Below are 18837 nucleotides of genomic sequence, written 5' to 3'. Positions count from 1 at the left end.
TAAATCTGGCAATGATCACCACATTACCTACTTATCCTGTGCTTTACAACAAATTTTCTTCAGTTGTTGTTAAAGATAAGACTACACCCTATGCTAAGAACAGACCTGACGGATTTCAGTATTGGAATAGGATTGCGACGTGGGAAACGTTTTTGAGGTTAGTTTCCAGATAAAGAAAGTGCTGTCAAATCTGTGACACCCGAGTAGGGCAGACAAAGGACAAGAAGCCAAAAATATCCAAACACACCCAAGTCGAGCTTTGTCTCCAAAAGGCATCATCTCCCTTCACAAAGACAGGCTAGACTGCTAGCAAACAATTCAAAACACTTGAAAAAAACAGACTGTTTCTCTATGACTCGTAACTTCCCTGTCTACTGACCATGAAGGCTGGGTAGACACTATGAGGTGGCTGATGCTGGGTCAGAGGAGAGAGGGAGAGATTCAGCCAGAAATTAATAAGGGGAACAAATCTAGGGCTGTAATTAATGGTTAGTTCATCAGTTTATCTGCATTTTCAATTTTTCTCGATTGATCCATTAATCCTTTTGTCTATAACAAAAGGGAAAAGTCCATGCCAATTGTCCCGAGTCAAAAGGTGATGTATTCAGATTGCTTGTTTTGTCTAATCAACAGTGCAAAACACAAGGATATTAAGTTTGCTATCAAAGAAAACCAACAAATATTCACATTTAAGAGGCGGGAAGCAGTGATTTTGGGGGAATTCTTACTTTAAAATGACTTATAATTGATGGTAAGAATAGTCGCAGATTCATTTTCTGCTGATCAACTAATTGATCAATCAACTAATAATTCAAACTAATAATTTAAACTCTAATGCAAGCAAGCTAAGCTAAGCTAAGCTTAATTCATTAACTAGTGCCTCTAGTAATAAAGCTAGTGATCTTGGGCTAATCTCTTATATTAAAATAACAAAATAAAAATTAAATTGTCAGCTAAGATTAAAATCATGACAGGTACATGTACCATCAAACTAAACACTGACAAATTCTCAGACATTAAGTGCTTGTAGCAAATGTGTAGATGCAGATCAGTCAAACCATGTGTCACTGTGGACACACTCAAACCAGATGGAAATGTGGCCTCCTGTATTACAGCAAATACGCAGACTGAAATAAAACATGCAAATTTTTCACTGTTAACAAATGAACCAGAGTGACATCAAAAACAAAACCGGACAGTCTAAAAGTTGTGTTCCACAGATTAGCATTTATATAAGGGCTGGTGATAAGCTGCACGCCACCTGTAACTGACTTGTTAACCATTATCTAAGTACTATCGTGCCCTATGTTGAACTCATGGAAATGAGACAACACCTCTGACACTTGTTAAATCAAACTCATATGTCATCTCTGGTAATATGCAAACCAGTGCAGAAGAATGGAGGCCAGTTTGCATCTTTGTCTTTCAGCCCAGTTCACTTCAGGCCACTTGGGTTTGGGGCAAGTTATGTTTTTGCTAAGTTTAATCTGAATCATTTTTTTGACACTTACAAAAAGCATTGTGGCATTAACTACTAGTTTACTTTGGACAGAGTTTCTCAACATTTTCTCATGTCAGACCCAGATACCTTTTCATATGTCCTGGTGCTAACAATCAACCAAACCTTTTCATATGTCCTGGTGCTAACAATCAACCAAACCTTTTCATATGTCCTGGTGCTAACAATCAACCAAACCTTTTCATATATCCTGGTGCTAACAATCAGATAGTTTCACTTACTTTTGTATTTGATTGGCACTTTTCTATCAGGTGGATTTTTGTAGAGATTATTATGTGTTTCAAAGCTTCCTAATATAGGTTTTATTCAAATACAAACAGGAAATAAGGGTTGCGACAAGTTTTTTTCAAAATTTGAATCATCAGTTACTCATCAAGTCTGTTAAATATCAGAAAATCATGAGGAATGTCCATCCCAATTTCCTACAGTCCAAGGTGACAGCTTCACGTAGCTGGCTTTATTCAACCATCAGCTAAAACTCAAATATATTTAACTTGGAATTATATAAAACATAGAAAAGCTGTAAAATTCTTCCCTTTGGGCTGCGGGATCCAGCCTTTTTTTGGACTTTTTGCTCGACTAAATGACTTGAAGAATTATATCTATTATCAAAATAGTTGGCAATTAATTTTCTGTCGACTGACTGATCGACTAATTGTTTCTGTCCAATGTAAAATAGCAACAATTTAGTCTAGAAATCCCCCATCTGCATATTAAGCGACCACATATCAGGTCCTGACTCTGACGCTGAGTAGAATTTGTTCTTATTGGTGTCCATCTGGAAGGAAAGGGTGAGGCAGCTGGGTCTTTGGGCTTGGACTTTAATATATAAATAAATATATTGGATCATATACTGCAGGTGGTCCCTGTGGGGCAAACATCTATCATGGGATTTGGAGTTCAGCCAGAGGCTGCGTGTTTGTGTGTGTGTGTGACTCAAATCTATTTTCTGAACTAACTGCTATAGAAAGCTGCCAGAGCCTGATGCTCTCCGAATATCACCGAGACTTTAATGACAAGACTCAAACTGTGGGGACAGGGAGATTGATCACCTGCCACGTCTTCGCCCCAATAATTAAAGTCTGTATTCCTCTGTTTGTGTGTGTGTGTGTGTGTGTGTGTGTGTGTGTGTGTGTGTGTGTGTGAGTGTGTGTTCTGTCTGGCCCTGCGAACCCTTAATGAAAACAGGGTCACTCCTGTTGTAGACAGTCTCATTGAGCTGGTATTTAAAAAAAAAAAAAAAAAAAAAAAAAAAAAAGGAGGAGGAAATAGGAAGTAATTACCTTGAAAACTGGAGGTTGTGCTCCTGGCTCATTTACCTTAATCGAATTTCGATATCCGCCTCTCATTAGTCTTGACCCCCTACCATTGGGACAAACTAACCGCTGACTAACCTCTGCTACAGAGGGCTAATCAAAAGGGTCAGTTATCCATCTGGGTCCAAGCTGGCTTTTAAAAAGCAGATAGCCTTCTAGTTTTTTTTTTTTTTTTTTTAAGTAAAAGCAGATGGATGACCAATCACTAAAAAGCATATTTGGCCAGAGTGGATTTTGTGTGTATTCAGGGTTGTGGCTACAATTAAGAGGTCAATTACTGATTTTTGAAGTGCACTCCTTCCTCTATTAAAGTTTGGATTGGCACAGATGCTCTCAAATGAAAAATCAAACAATGAAGAAAATAAAACCTTTACTATTATAAGGGTAATAAGTTTAAAGTAACGTCCTCAGAGATCCTAAAATCATGTGAGAATTAGAGCAGACATAACGCTGCATACACATCACATTATTCAGACCTTAATTATGAGTGAGAAAAAAAAATGTTCACAAGCATCTCAGAGTTGTAATTCCAAGTTGGAGACATCAGTGACATCCCTCCTGGCAAAAGAGCTACAGTTGACAAAACTGACGATAAAATTGCTGCAAATCCACAATGGATGGCAGTTACATGTAAATAAAATCCAATATTAACACCAACAGATGGCTAATTTAAAAGGAAGTACATATTACAGCATTTGTTAGTATTTGGTTTCACTCACTAAAAAGGCACTAACAATACATAACAACAAAAAAAAGACCTAATTTAGGCTTGTTAAATGATGTGACTTCAACACTAGCAGGCGGGGGGGGTAACCATCATGGAATAGTGTGTGAACACTTCTAACTTGGAGTAACAGGATATTCTCCTATTCCTCCCACTCTGATGACACTGCTTGAGTACGGCCTAAATCTTTTATCCACTACACCTTACAAATGTTCAGTGTCTGTTAAGTCCATGCTGCTGCAATCTCTGTTGCAATCACAATGGTTGTCCTAACCTGACCGCTCTAATTCCTCCTGCTATTGGGTCAGAGGTAGTGGTAAGCCTGTTGGCTGGAACCTTTTATCTAATTAAAGGGCAGCCAAAGTGAAATCTGAGAAACACCATGATGTTCACTGACTCTGCCTGAGAGGAGAAAATCAGAGCAGAGCTGCTGTTAGGAAGTGCCCCCTGCATGTTGACATGTCATAGTTAACCAACAATCAGTGAACGCCATTATTGAGTGAACATTGCAAACATTGTGAACTCAAATAAAAACATAATAAACAACTGGAGACAGGGGCAAGTCTGCATGAGTGACGAGGACATGGCATTGCTAGTTTGTATTCAGTTTGAACATTCAAATGCCACAGAGAGGAGGAAGAAAATGGTTGCAGATTAATACACTAAGCTACTCTTATTCCCTTTTCACCCCTATGTTTCTTCTGAATCTATTGCCCTTTCCCAGGTTATCCTTGACATGCAACACTTCAACTGAAGCACGTGAAGGGGAAATAAACCTGTGAGCGTAATGTAGCATGCTTGAATAGCCTGTATATCTGTACTGGAGTGCCAGTTCTCCTCTGTGCATGCAGTTTTGCCCCTGGCCTCAGGTCAAATGAAGGAAGAAGAGGGGGTATACACACAGTGAGAGGCAGATTGGGAAGTCCACGTACCCCGATGATAGCATTCAGCTCAGTCATTGTGACCTGCTTGGCCCGTTCAACAGCCTGAGCCACCTGCTGTTGATGCTGCAGGACACATGAAACACAAAGATGAGATTCCTGATGGCAAAGGATGCATTACAAGAGACTGAAAAAACATGGTTTACCTACACAAGTCTACAAACAGGCACTTTAACTGAGGGGGAAAATATGCTCCATAATGCACAAAAGTCATTTAATAATCCTACTCAAAGTCAATGACACAATAGTCAAATTAATTCACTCTGCATCTGTGTTATCTGTGTCGCAGAGTGAGAAATGGTGGTCAGAGTGAATAAAAACCACTACAACCAAAATATGTTGTCAAGAGATCGGCACTGCCAATATCAGTTCCTTGCATGTTTAGTCTCGTCTACTTTGTTCTACAGAAAAGCTTGTAGGTTTAGCAGAGCTATCATGTCCAATCTTTTGTATTTTGTCTGTCAGTTTGTTAAATAAAATCAGGTGGAGAAAGGAACAGTAGCAGCATGTTTTAGTAAATGGTGAGTGATAAAAATGATTGACTTGTTTTTATTTAATATATGATTCAAATACATTATTTATTGGGATTGTGCTAAAACTCAACTTAATGATCTTTTTTATGATTAAGACAACTGCTTAAAATTTGTATTCCTATTAAGCTATGAATCATGTCTTAAAGTATGCCATTGACAACAGCCACCAATATGCCATTGATAATAGCCACCGTCACAATTTCTTGTAGAGTTACTATACTTAGTCAATGAAATGAGTCTCATTCACATTCTTAAACTGCTGCTTGCTAGGTTGACACTCACCTCTTGTGACAAGAATGGCATGATCTGAGCCAGAATTGCATTGAGACGTTTGGCAATCTCAGTCTGTGGGAAAAGAGAAAGAAAAGATTAGAGTGATAGTCCTTCAATATACTGCATGCCGTGGGCAACGCTATAATTAAGCAGTTAAACTACCTGCAATACAAAAGGGTGTGTATTTGTGCACATACACAAATGTTTCCGGCTTCCATCTGGGTGGACTGTATATTTCTTAAGTAAACTAGGACCGCCTTAGAACAAATTCACTCCTCCCTCTCCCCTACGTCCATTAGGCCTTATTTCATTAGGAGGCTGAAATATGCTAATACCATCTGGATGGAGAGACCCTAATGAAGTCCATGCTTCATAATTACAGCCCATAGAGAAGAAGGTGGGGAATGCTGAAGCAGACAGGTTAACTCTCCGGCTCTATCTATCAGAGGCATCTTTGGTATCGACCACAGAATATTAGCCGGGAGAGTAAGATGATACTGTAGGGCTCGACAAACATGGAGCACTTTACAGCACTGCATTTGGACAAATGGATACGCTGTGCTGCACGTCTACCGCACTTGAATGTCCCAAGACATTTTGGCCAAACCCATTTCCTTTTTTTTTTTTTTTTTTTTAAATCTGTAGTTTCCACAGAGAGAGGAGGAATGAGATGAGGAGGAGAAAGAGAGGAACACAAAAGTAGAGAGCAGGATAAAAGAGAAACGGTGGGGTGGGAGGGTGGAGGTGATGAATGGTGAAGTGAAACCCTCTGATTTGACACTAAGGTAATGTGGTTTGACTGAACTGAGGGAGGTGAACTAATTGATTCTGAGAGATTAGGGGTGGAGGCCCAGCAGGTGTGTGTGGGGTGAAGAGGTCCTTCCCGCCGTTTTATACGCTGCTGCATTCCACTCATTTTCCCCCCATTTTCCCCCTTAACCTTCTTTGACTGTGAAAGGGGGAGGGAGGAGAAAGGAGGATACAGAAAGTGGGAAAAGGGGGGAAAGGAGGTGACAGTAGCCTTTTGCACAACCTCTGTGTCACTCCTTCCTTTTTGGAGGAGGGGAGACAAGAAAAGAAGGAAAGAAGAGGATGGGGACAGATCTTAGCTGGCCTGTCAGGAATTATCTCACAACCCCCTGCCTGACCTTAGACGCACTGTGCTTTCTCTCTCCATCCAGCCTCCCCCCTCCCTCCTCCTCCAAACACTTCTTCACACCCTTCCATGCTAATCTCCACTACTCTCCAACGTGCCCTCCCTCCTTCTTCCTCCTCCTCCTCCTCTTCCTCCTCCTCTCTCATCTTCCCCCTCTTCTGTTGCTGGGGCAACGCTATCTGGCACGGCTGATCGTTATGTAAATTGGGCTGGGGCCCTGACCAGAACAGCCTGTAAAATCATATTAGGCGCAGCACAGAGGCAGGTCATTAAATTGAATTTTCGGCCTGTCGATCTGATCGGCACGGGAAATTAATGAGGGATAACTGGGAGTGGGGAAGGGGCTGCACTGGTGGTGGGGGGGGCAGACATAGAAAGAGAGGGGGAATGAGAGGGAGGGAGCTCTATAGAGACTCATAAACCATCATCATTAGCGGGGGCTGGATACAATGACACACAGTAGGAGATTAGAGTGTTTCAGTATCACACCACTTCTCTGGAAATGGCTGCAAGGGGAACAACATGGGGCTTGTAGGAATCAGCGGTATGCTGATACACTCTGCTATTAGAGCAACAACATTACAAACCCTCACCACAAACCAATTCGCAAGGAAAGGCATCCATTAGTTCGTAGCAAATCACCACTCCAGAGCCACCATTTGAAGGCAAAAACATTCATGGAATGCAGGTGCACTCTGCCTTTTGTGTTCCATTGTTCAGTGCACTGTGCTAAAAACACACAGCTTTCTCTCAGTGGTTCATTTTGAAATGCAAGCTGGAGCACCAGGTGGTTTGAGAGGTGAGATCATGGTGAGTTGTGTTCAGGGTTTTTCTAAGGTTAAATGTTCCCAAACCCTTGGCTTCCTTTGAAATTTACCCCCGAGGTAGACTATTACTTTGGAGCCAGGAAATAAAACAATGGAACAGATTTCCTTTGCATCCATTTTTGTTTTTCCTTTTGTGCCCTAATTATTGCGAAGCTGATGTTGGACATTTTGCCTGTCATATCTGTAGGGCTTAGACCCGTAGGGCGTTAAAGCTTCAATGAGAATTACCCACGAATATTCAAAGCTTCCACCACTGATGTTAGTGCGGCCAACTATGCTGTTACTTACACTTTTCAGGTGATTTTCCAAACTCGCCGTAGATCTGTGATATGCCAGTTTTACGCATATCTGCCACTGTACTTTTTGGGGGTCATCTTCGCAAATTTGGGAGTTATTCCAGACGCTTAACTTATTCGGCATCTTGCTAGCGTAGCTGTAACTTGTAGGCCTGTCATATGGTCACGTGTCACTGTCCCAGTGTCAGTGCTGGTAACAGATGAGATGTGACGCACAAAACTATCACTAAGATTAAACGTCCTTGTCTGACAATAAACTAATGATAATTAATGTTGATGCATAATGAATAATGTTGGATTACTATTTCTTATTTCATGGGTTATTTGGGATTTTTGTGGTAATGCATAGATTCTAAAAAAATATAATACAAAGAAAAAAAACAAAACAATGGACATTGATTACTATGGCAACAGTAGAAGCTTCGAAGCTTTCGGGTCCGCCCCTCATATCTCAGCTACAATTTAAGAGAATGTGAGGGCAGACATAACTGATGCATCAACCTCAGAGATGTACTGTAAAACCCCACAACTGAATCTCTGCCTTTATCAGCTACACGTTGTCGTTCCATTTCAAATTTAGTCGGTCCACTCTGTTCAGACAGAGTTCACACCTGTTCATGAGGGCAAATGGGCACATGGCTTATTTAAATGACGTTTTGACAGCCATTATTAGGGGGAAAAATACTGATAACACATCACATCCAATGACTCGCAGCACTCTTAAATGACTCCCACTTTACTTTGGAGGCACTATTTTCCACAGTGCTTTCAGAGGCAGAGACAGGCACTGTAAAGAGTTTATTGACACTTAAAGCCACTGAAAACAGAAGCCTTTGAGCCAGCAGAAGCTTTTCACTGCAGCTCCACAATTACAGGTACTCAGCGTTGTCTAGTAGCACCAGAGCTTCGAGAGGCTCTCTCTCCATTGCATCCCTCTGTCAATGGTGCGTTGAAAGCCATTTGGCTGTTTGTCGCTCCAGGCATTAGCCCCCAAGTGGAGAGCAGAGTCTCTGACGAGGATTCAATTGGCGAGGAAAACAAGTGGCATATGATGGGAGGGGGTAGAGATGGCTGTTTGGGAATTATCTTCTCAGCCATAGCAAAGGAAGAAAGAGGCACTTAGAAGTATCTTGTTCCTTACAAATGCATGAAGAATATTTTGCATGTGCATGTCATTCTATTTTGAGCTCGTACACACAAAAATGAAGTGACATTCTTTTCTGCAGGGGGAGCATACGGAAATGGGTTGTTTTCCAACAGATTACATTCGATTTCGTTAGACTTCCAATCCTCATGATGTAGACAATATTTTTTTTATAGTTTTCATTTTGAATTATGTAGTTTATATGTACAGACATACACCAAGTCTTTTCTTTCATTTCACCACATCAACACTGACACACAAAACCATTACCATCTGGTTGAGCACATACACACACCTAGACACTAATTGTGTAATTCTGTTCTACCAGCCGTTCTAGCCTGGCTATCAAAATAAAGCATGTCTCTCAGCCTTCAGTACCCTCGTCAACCTCCCTAGAGAGACTGTGTGTGTGTTCTCGTAGTCAGTTTGTTTTGGCTTAGAGACAGGTCGCCCATCATCACCTTGGCAAACAATTCCAGGAATCCTGTATAAATTATTCATTTGCACAAGCGCTCGTTCTCTCTCCCTCTGCTCCTCCTTGCACCCTCTTCCTCCATCCAGGAAACGGACATGACTTTCTTTGATAAACCGCTTTCTCTGTTTCCCTCAATCACTCAAGAAGTAAGGAAATGGATATGTAGAACTGATTCACAAAATGGCTACCAAAAGGTGCAACCAAAGTAAGCAGCCAAATTTAACAGTAAGGTATAGGATCCATTGATGGTTAATTGTTGGGATTGTTTTTTTTCTATTCATGTTCCTTTTGCTTTCAGTTTACCAAAGACAGAGCTTAAATCACAATCTAGGCAGGCGTACAAGAGAGATAAACAGGGACCACAACAGAGTACAGAGGTAGTGAAAAAAACAAAAACAAAGCTACCCCCACCACAAAGTCAGCAGGGCACGTTGCTGAGGCAGCCTAATGAGCTGCGCTAATTAAAATCACTTATTGACGGCTAGTGAGGGTGATTACCTCGACCCTGCACTCTTTGCCATCATAAGAGACACTGTCAAAACAAATTACCCCCCAGCAGCCACAAAGATTCCTTTGCTAGCAACCATTCAGATCGGCAGCAGCACAGGGGAAGCTGTGTGTCTGTTGGAACTTGAAAGTGTGTTTGTGTAAAAATACAACTGATGTTACCATGTAAGGGATATGAGTACGTATTTATATGCGCATGTGTGTGTTTGTGCCCATTCCCCTGCTTTTCAATCCTGCTTTTTTATCAATACCAACACAAAGTGAGTTTATCATGTCTTTTTTCACACTGTAATAAATCTTCTACACAAGCGGAGTAATATGCTTTCCTGCATCCAATAATCCAGCCTCCTTCCCTTCCTACCAATAACAGGGACAGCTAAGAGCCGTCTGTTTACCGCTCGCTGATGTCATCAGAAACACTCATTCACCAGGGATGGGAGAAGGGAGAGGGATGAAGGGAGGTGGCAGGAATCATGCATTATTCACAGCACTCCGTCAACTCCACCGGGCTTATTGATAAACAAAGAAGATGCACAGGAGAGGACCAGTCGATTAACCCATTTACCCTGAAGCCTCTCACTCCTTTTCTGTCACCATCCCCCCTTTTCCCAGCTTGTCTTGTCCACTGCCACCAGCACCCACCCACAACAACCAGTTCCACCCCCACCCTGCATCGCTTCAAACTCCTTGTTGGTGATAAGTGCCTGACAGAAAACACTCAAGAATGGGGAGGGTGGTGGGATGCAGCGAGCTCCTTGATAAACAGAAAACACACCTAGCTGGCACACACATCATCTGCACACACATACTGCGTGCCTACAAAAAAAAAAAAAAAAAATGTCTACACCTGATGAATTGTGCAGCGTGCTGCTGTTCCAACTGGGCTCCCCTCCCACTGATGCCATTAACCTTCTGGATCTGAGGGCCACAAAGCCTCCACCCCTCCATCACATCAAACAGCTAATGACACAAGGGCCATCATTCACATCACATCGTTGGGTTGGCGGGGCAGACAGGGGAGGGGGAAGCAATGAACAGACATAAGGGCACAAGGAAGAGGTGGGAGAGGAGAGCTGAGGAGGCAAAGATGGTCGAGGGAAACAGAAAGAAAGACAGAACCTGAGAAAATGGAAATGTAAGTGTCAAAAGATAGAGGAGGGGCACCTTGAGATCATGTTAATCTTTTTTCCTCTTCTTAAGTGAACAGAATAAAAGATTATGCTGATACAAAAGAAATATATACAAATAATACAAAAGAAAATGTGGGTTTCACACAGCTGTCTAAAGGCCTCAGGTCAAATCTTTAATAAAAACAGTTGTTTTGCAGTGTTGTTTACAGGTGTTATCTGATTGTTATAGAGGGGGGGGGCATCTTGCATTTAGGACGATGGTGTCTATATAACCACACCAAACGCACTAAAAGTTAACCAGCTAATTACAGCCAACCAGATATGCATAAAAACTTCAGATGAAATTTCCCAGAGACCAAAATAAAATCCTGAGAGAGCTTGTTTTTTCAAACCAACAGTCTAAAAAATTAAAATATTCAATTTACAATAATATAAAACACCAAAAAGCAGCAAATCTTTCTGTTTAAGATACTGAGCCCAGTGAATGTTTGGCATTTTTTCTTCATTATTGACTCATCAAAATTGATCAGTCAAATCTTCCCTCAATTAATTGTTTCAGCACTACAAAAAAAACAAAACAAAACCACATACTGTGTCCAAGTGACAACATCTTTAAGTGAGAACTCTTATTTCCAGCATGGTGTTCGAAGTCTTTGAGATTTCAAGCACCAAGACAGACAAAGAACACAAAGTCATTGAAGAAAGCCCTTTTTTTTCATCCAGAGGAATATCAGAGCACAGCTGACAGAAAAGCACTGCTGGAGCTAGTAAGCTTGCTCAAGGACACTACAGCAGGGTGCATTCTTGGTAGTGCAGGTGCTTTAAGCCAACTAAGTATTTGGGTTGAGGGATGGTTTCCACATACACTAAACCAGTCTGCCTTCAAAACTCTGGACATGACAGGCCAAAGATCAACTAGAAAAACACCCAACAACGAAGCCTATTTCTAAGGTTAAGATGATTTTAAAATATCTGCCCCCTTTTCCCTCATGCCTCTAGTCTACTGAAACTGCTCCCTGGGTGGTTTAGAGGTATTTTTGCACTATTCATCCGTAGAAGTCTTTCCATGTGCAGCATGATGCCCAGTACTGGGTGGCAGCTGAACTAATGAGCTTTTAGCCCGGCTGGCACTAGGGAGGCAGACACAGAATAGTGCAGGCATATGTGTGCGTGCGCACACACATTCAGAAGGACAAACCACACAAAAACACATCCTCTTAGACTGTCTGCCAAATACTTCACTTTAATCTTATCAAAGCATCCCCATCAGGCAGCGTGCCCTTCGTGTTGTTTAGCCTGTCAGCATTTTCACAACAGGAAGCCAGTATGTGTATGCCTCCTAAAAGCATTTAAGGATGGGGGCAGAAACTAAGGTCAGGTATGTGTGTGTGTGCGCATGTGTGTTAGTAGGTGTGTGTAGGTGTGTTTATATTCCTCAATCACTAGGGGGGAAAAAAACAACAGTGTTTTGGCTATACACAGACCATCTCTGATATGGCTACATACCTGTTTGTGCATCTCAATGTTGAGCCCATAGGACATCTCGTAGTACTGTAAAATAGAGGAGAAAACATTAAAAAACTAAAACATTTGTTTCAGACTTTTCAGTGATGCCTTTTCATTTACACATTGAGTCAAGGAAGTAATTAGAGGCAAGATATGTATCCTTCATGATATAATAATTAATTGTTGTTGTGTACAACAACAGAATGTGTTAGTGCAACAAAGCTGTAAAAAAACGGTGGTTGGCTGATATGACATTTTTTATCAGTCCTCTAAAGCATCCAAACAATAAAAGAGAAGTTGAATACATGTGGCAGCACAGGAGTGAACCATTAAAAACACACTGACATTAATCAAAGAGGTTGAAAACCTCACGTACTTTTTGCAGCCACAGAAGACAGATGACTGGCTACTGTTCCCGTTTATTTCTACTAGGCACTGCCAGTTTTTGAGCAGAGACACTGTCTATGGCTTCAAAAACCAAGGGGAAAGCCAGTGCTATTATTGAAAACAACATTATCTGCTGTTGAGCGCCAAAAGCTTGTGAGCCCACAAGCAGATACAAACTGAAGCCTAATAGTTTGTCAGTCTTGTTTATCAAACACACAGCAAACAGTTTCCATTTATTATACCTACTCCCACCACCTTCTGGTTCCTCACAGGGAAAATAATATTTAACAAACGTTCTGATGCATTTGGTTAAAGTAATTCCTTTCATATACAAACAAGATAAGCACACACATACACAAACTAAGATTGAAGTCTAAGTCACTTGTCAGATAAAGATTGTTCTTTTTCCATGCACACAATGCAGCTTTTCCTTTATTAGAAAGAACCTTTGAGTTGGGCTGTTGTTGCAGAGGCACGGATTTCATTGTCTCCATCTGATCATCAGGGAGCTCTCAACTGAATGTAATATGATTTAATTGCAGCAATTGTTTTGGAACAGTTTTACGTTTTAAGCCGTCACAGCACTGTGACAGAAATCAAACACCTATCTCAAGTTCAGGTGAAAGCACGAACACAGAGAGTAAAAATAGCAACAAAGCTAAATGCCAGACTACACAAAAATGTAGTTAATTGTACTGAACATCAATATGATTATTTTATATTACATTTCGCATACATTTCTCATAGTGTTATACATAGATATAGAAGAAAAAGTATTCCTGTTAATATTGTGATATTGATTTCAACACCAAAGCCAGGCCCCAACAAGCAGTCTATTATCTTTATGGTTGGAGAAAAACAACCAAAGTCTCCCCGTATCTGAGAAACCCCAGGGTGTGTCCAAAGCATATGTACAACCTCATGGTTCACCTTAGCAGTAAAAAAAAAAGAAAAAGAAAAAAGAAAAAAAGGAGTACAGGAAACCCTCTAATTCATGCACAAAGCCAGCAGACTAGTCATTAACCCCCAGTGGGTCATGTTGGGTGTGTTAGGGAGGGGTGGTGGAGGGTCATAAAGAGGACCCCAGAGCCATAGAGGGGGGGGGTCATCACACCCCACAATCAATAGTTGGACATTTGACCCCTGGTAGAGTTTCAACTGCCTCTCCACGCACCCCCACCCCGCACCTTCTTACCCAATGAAAACACAGGCATGAGTCAACAGTACCAAGCAGGGACAAAATGCTAACATGGCCTTTGCAAAACACCAGGGCTGCACCACCTGTGACTGTTCACCTGAGGCAAAAGGGAGGATACAGTATTAAATCAGATTTACAGCTCTACGATGACTGATCTTACCATGACGTAGTGACGCTGCATCTCTGTCTTTTCATTGGCCAGTTTATCGTACTCCACTTTAAGACTTAAAGAAGAGAAGAGGGAAAGAAAGTAATGTTTAATTTGCAATGATTAACAAAACATACTACAAAGGGAACACTTTGATTTGAGTGTATAATGAAAACAAAATCTAGTACATATACATTTTTGTGTGCTTCATCAGTTTAGACTTATTGCATGAAGCTACAAAAATGGAACAGAAAAGAGCAGCTTCCTCTTCCTATTCTTTCCAGGAAGCCACTGCTGTTTACAGTAGGCTAGTCATTACCTGTGATACTGGGCCTGCAGGAACTGAAATTCGTCTTTGATCCTGTCACAGGACTCTGCCACAGTGAACTTGAAGCCGGGCTGCCCTGGCTGGTGAGGTGCCTGAAAAGTGCAAGGTTGAAGATACCACAGGTGTAAATACTGCAATCACAGCCCAGATAATGGTCTCATCTCTCTCTTGCCTCCTCCTCCTCTTTCTTTGTAAACTGTTTTTTTTTTTTCCCCTCTTGATGGTTTGTCCTCACATTTCCCCTGAGCCCTGACTGGTGCAGGAAAGAGCCACTTTCACTCAATAACATGTACAATGACAGTGGAGGGTCACTTCATCCATTCTCTAAATAATGTCACATGGTAAGCAGAGGATGTTGAGGGAGGAATACTTAATAGCAAAGACACTGTTGTAGGATTTCAAATGTATGCTGCGCAACAACCACACTTAACCTTTTAGCACCAAACATGCAACTATGACAAACTGCACTGAGATATTAAGTCAGTTTCCATAAGGAGGTGATGATCTGCTTTCTCGAGCTCAACCAAAATCTTTGATCTTGTTGCCAATAAACACGATCTCCCGGTTTCTTTCCTGCCAGAGTTAAGCGCCTCAGCAGCACCGATGCAGACCATAAATAGTAAGGTGTGGATCAGCAGCTCCACTCTGACGAGGTAATTAGGCTATTTTGGAAGGGCGGTGCATTTGCATCAATTTACAAACAGTGACAAAGACGGCTACTTACCGGATGCCGGCCTTGTGGATACATGTCGAGTCCTTTACACAAGGGAATCGGTGTGTTTTCTCGCTTTCCGTAATCCCAGTGAAGGTGCGGTAAAAAAGGAAAAAAATCACCGCCACCCCCTCCGCTGTATACGCAGGATGGCGGCGGACAAAGCCCTGTTCTCGGCTGCGAGGCGCACACTCAGACCCAGACCACTGGATGTATCACCTCGTCGGCCTGTCCTTTGTACCTAAACAAACAGAAAACGGGGCACAGCTGAGGAGCTGAATCACTTTGCCAGCAAGCGAGTGTAGCACCGCGGTTGTAAATCGACATGAATTTAAGCTTCACGAACTTAACCGGACTATCTGTTACCTAAACACTGAGAATAAGATGTTGTTGTTTTTTTTATTTTAAAAAGCAAAGTGGCGTTACGAATACGAATCTAAATATATCGCTTCGATTTGCAGTACAGTGGGAGAAACAAGTGTGGCAGTAAAATGTGTATCAAATGAATCTCAAAGTTTAGACTTTTGATCGCTGCCTCAACGACGTGATGCTTTGTTTTTTTCTCGTAAATCTAAAGAGTTGTCTTCGACAAAGGCGAAAGAAAAAAGAATACACACACGGGTTGTTTTGGTGGTCCGGGAAGATCAGAAAACAAGGAGCTGCTGCTCTCAAAGTCGGCTGCCATAAAGCCACACCACTACCACCACCACCACCACCCGTCTTGTTAGCGGCTCTCTTCGTTTAGCCTTTTTACCTTTGTCTCGACGGATTCCTCCCCTTTCTTCTGCACAGGTGAAAAAAAATTAAATAAATTAGTATCCAAACACAAAGCTTAGTATCCTCGACTTGTAATCGTCACCACGGAGTGATAGGGGCGGAAAATGTCCGTCGTTTCTATTTTTCATACACTTATTCTTTTGCCTCCTGAGAGTCCTTTAAAAACCCCGGTGATCCCGCGGCGCGGAGCGTTTCTCCGTCCGGTCGGACGCTGGAAACCCCTCGACTGGGACGAGTTGTTGACAGCAGACAACTTCAAAGAAAGCCTATATTAGATCCAGCGATCTCAGACGAATCTTCCAGTAAATCCAAAGATTAATTTAAAGCGAGGGTTATAAATTTTATTTTTTTTTTTCTGAAAATGTCGTTGTGAAAAATACCACTAGCTTACTGTTGGGTATACCCAGTTCCTCCGCCGCTCGCGGTACCACACACAGACTGTTCACTGACACGAGGACCCGACTGTCGAGAAAGGGCCCTGCACTAACCAATCGGGTTCTCCCGAGGAGTTCGGCAACGTTGACCAATCGCAGCGCGGTGCCCCCACGTGGGTCGTCGGGAAAACCGGCGCTGTGATTGGCCCGCGCACCGTGACCTCACACATTCGCCATTTTGGATTTGAAGTGACATTCAGTGCGTTCAACAACTTGTTCAAAACAAAGGCAATAATTTATATGTCCGGGTCCAGCATTTCACGTTATTAGCACCGTATCTGCGTGTATTATCATTAAAGGCTCTGCCGATTCAAACTCACAGCATGCTCTTGTAAAACCGGAAAATGACCCCACCAGTCTTAGTAGAGGATTTATCATTTTAATAAAAGCATTGCTTAACGTGCGAACACGTATGTGAAGCTGGTCTGAAGTTTTAAACGGGAAGATGGCACTCTGCACTCAATTCAAGGAGCGGTAGAGGCGCCGAGAAAAAAAAAAAGACATAGGCACTGATACTATGCCAAGAAAAATAGGAGCTCATAGAAATTCATTCAAGATCCGAAGTGCGCAGGAGATGTGAATACCGCTTAATCTACAGCAGAGTGTCCTTTGAGTGACTTGAATTGATCGACCTATTTCTAACGAGGCCTCAAGCATCTACAAGCTTTCCTATCAGCAGCACTAGGTAGGGCTACAACACGGCTGCGCTTCAGGATATCAGCCTATCACGTGTTGCTGGCTGTACCTGGCCCCACGTGGGTCCTCCCCTCCCCCCCAGCCCCACCCCCCACCCGCGCCTCCCCACCACCACCCCCTGCGCCCTCCCTCTCCCCGCGCTGCTTTTCTGCTATCCAATGGTGTCGCGGCGGTCTCCGTCCGCGGCTTGCAATTGGCTCGGCGCAGGAAAAGCTGTCAGTCAGCAGCCGGGCCTGTCAATTAAACCCACGTTGGGTACGGCGCTGACAAATGCCTGTGCTACTCTCCCTCCTGCCTGCGAATAGTGCCTGGAATGGCTGCTTAATTAGCTTCGAATGGCTTTTCCTTTCAGCTCAAACAATCTGTCACTACCATGTGGTAAAAAGAGCCTTGCATAAAACAAAAGCAGGAAAAAAAAAAAAAAAAGCCAGTAGGGGCTAAATATCAGTTTGATCCCCCCCCCCCCTCCTCTTCAACCCCTCCTCCTTGAAAACATTTGCTGCAAAACAAAGCTTTTACCTCGCTCAGACATTGGCTCCTTTCACTCACCTGCTTCTGCCCTCATTTTCCTCTAAAATTGTATTTATTTGTTTATCTGAGTGTCCATTTAGTCCCTTCACGTTTAAATTCATGGATGGGATTTTTCTACTCCCTGAAACAGGTAGACCAGGTCCTACTAGCTTTTGACATTTATCATTTTACATTACATCATTTGATTTATTGAGAAGTTGTTAAATGTTAGGGCCAGTAGTTTAACTGACTTAAGGCAAGAGATCAGTCATTTTTCTTTTTTTTTTCTTTTTTTAAGTTTAAAATAAAAGTACCCATACCTCTAGATGATTTTAAAAGTTAAATGTTTTTGATATGCATGCGTGGCACATTTACAGATGTCAAAAGGGAAATTAAGAGGAAAGTACAACTGAAGTCTGCGAATAGAAGAATATGTTACAGAATAAATAAGTACCTGCCAGTGACCTAATCTAGAACAACTAAATTAGATATTAGAAAATGTGAATTATTTGTGAATAACACTTAGCAGTGCCTATGCTGCACATTGATAATATGTTCATTATAGTTTCGTGCAAAGATCACTTAAACAAAACATTTTACTGAAGCACATCTCAGACCTAACCTACATTTTCATATTATTAGCAGCATAATAACGTGTCCAAAGGTCGAGAAGTATACCAAATTTTAAACATCACTGTAGCTAGCATGCTGTGAGCTTTAGCTGTTGCTTAGCAACAAATGGATCCCTCCTGCAGATGCTCTGACATGAATTGGGATAATAACGCTTCTACTGAGGACATGTCAGTAAGCTACACACTCGCTGGGACACTTTAAAAAAGGTTTGTCACACACAACCTCTAATGATAAATTGTCCTAGTAGTCCTAGTTGTAATCATAGCAGTTTGAGTAGGAACAGACTTTTTGCAATTGTCAAAATCCAAGCTTCCTGTAGTAACTTTGTTAGCTCTCTCAGCTGCTAGTAACAATCACTGATTCGCACTGACAAATCCATCGACCGATACTTACAATTGACCATTTCTGTCATGTTGTGCCATCGGCTTTAATAAGGGTGTATGCAGATTTCATTGTTGGTTCAAATAACATTTTTTTTTTAAAAATTGAAATTGAAGTACAGCCAAATTATTCAGGCGACATACAAAAATGCCTGAATAATTTTGTACACCTTTGAGTTCTTCCTTATTTGTCCTATGCAACTGCATTTGTAGGATATTGTGGTGTGATGTAACACAGGTGCAGAACGGCACGGATTTTACAAATGAGGCTTCACTATAACGCAGCC

At 41.8% G+C, this 18837-nt stretch overlaps 1 protein-coding gene across 8 annotated transcripts in view; it reads right to left on the bottom strand.

Annotated features, from left to right (window-relative positions):
* The window catches only part of tle3b (TLE family member 3, transcriptional corepressor b), a 32877-nt gene extending 16196 nt beyond the window's left edge, over nt 1-16681 (bottom strand). For 2 of the 8 annotated variants that reach the window (XM_040128605.1, XM_040128619.1), the window contains exons 1-7: nt 15875-16394; nt 15133-15361; nt 14400-14500; nt 14093-14156; nt 12348-12392; nt 5316-5378; nt 4492-4566 (exon numbers count right to left, since the gene is read on the bottom strand). In XM_040128605.1, coding sequence (XP_039984539.1) covers nt 4492-4566; nt 5316-5378; nt 12348-12392; nt 14093-14156; nt 14400-14500; nt 15133-15156 — 372 coding nt within the window. In that variant the 5' untranslated portion in view covers nt 15157-15361; nt 15875-16394. Of the gene's footprint in view, nt 1-4461; nt 4567-5315; nt 5379-12347; nt 12393-14092; nt 14157-14399; nt 14501-15132; nt 15362-15874; nt 16395-16651 lie in introns of those variants that run through there. The other 6 variants (XM_040128598.1, XM_040128567.1, XM_040128582.1 and 3 more) reach the window with 6 other exon arrangements.
* Between the last annotated feature and the right edge of the window lie 2156 nt (nt 16682-18837).

Source organism: Xiphias gladius, chromosome 1 (genome assembly GCF_016859285.1).
Source record: "Xiphias gladius isolate SHS-SW01 ecotype Sanya breed wild chromosome 1, ASM1685928v1, whole genome shotgun sequence".
Lineage (NCBI taxonomy): Eukaryota > Metazoa > Chordata > Actinopteri > Istiophoriformes > Xiphiidae > Xiphias > Xiphias gladius.
This window is presented reverse-complemented; position numbering and strand designations above follow the sequence as displayed.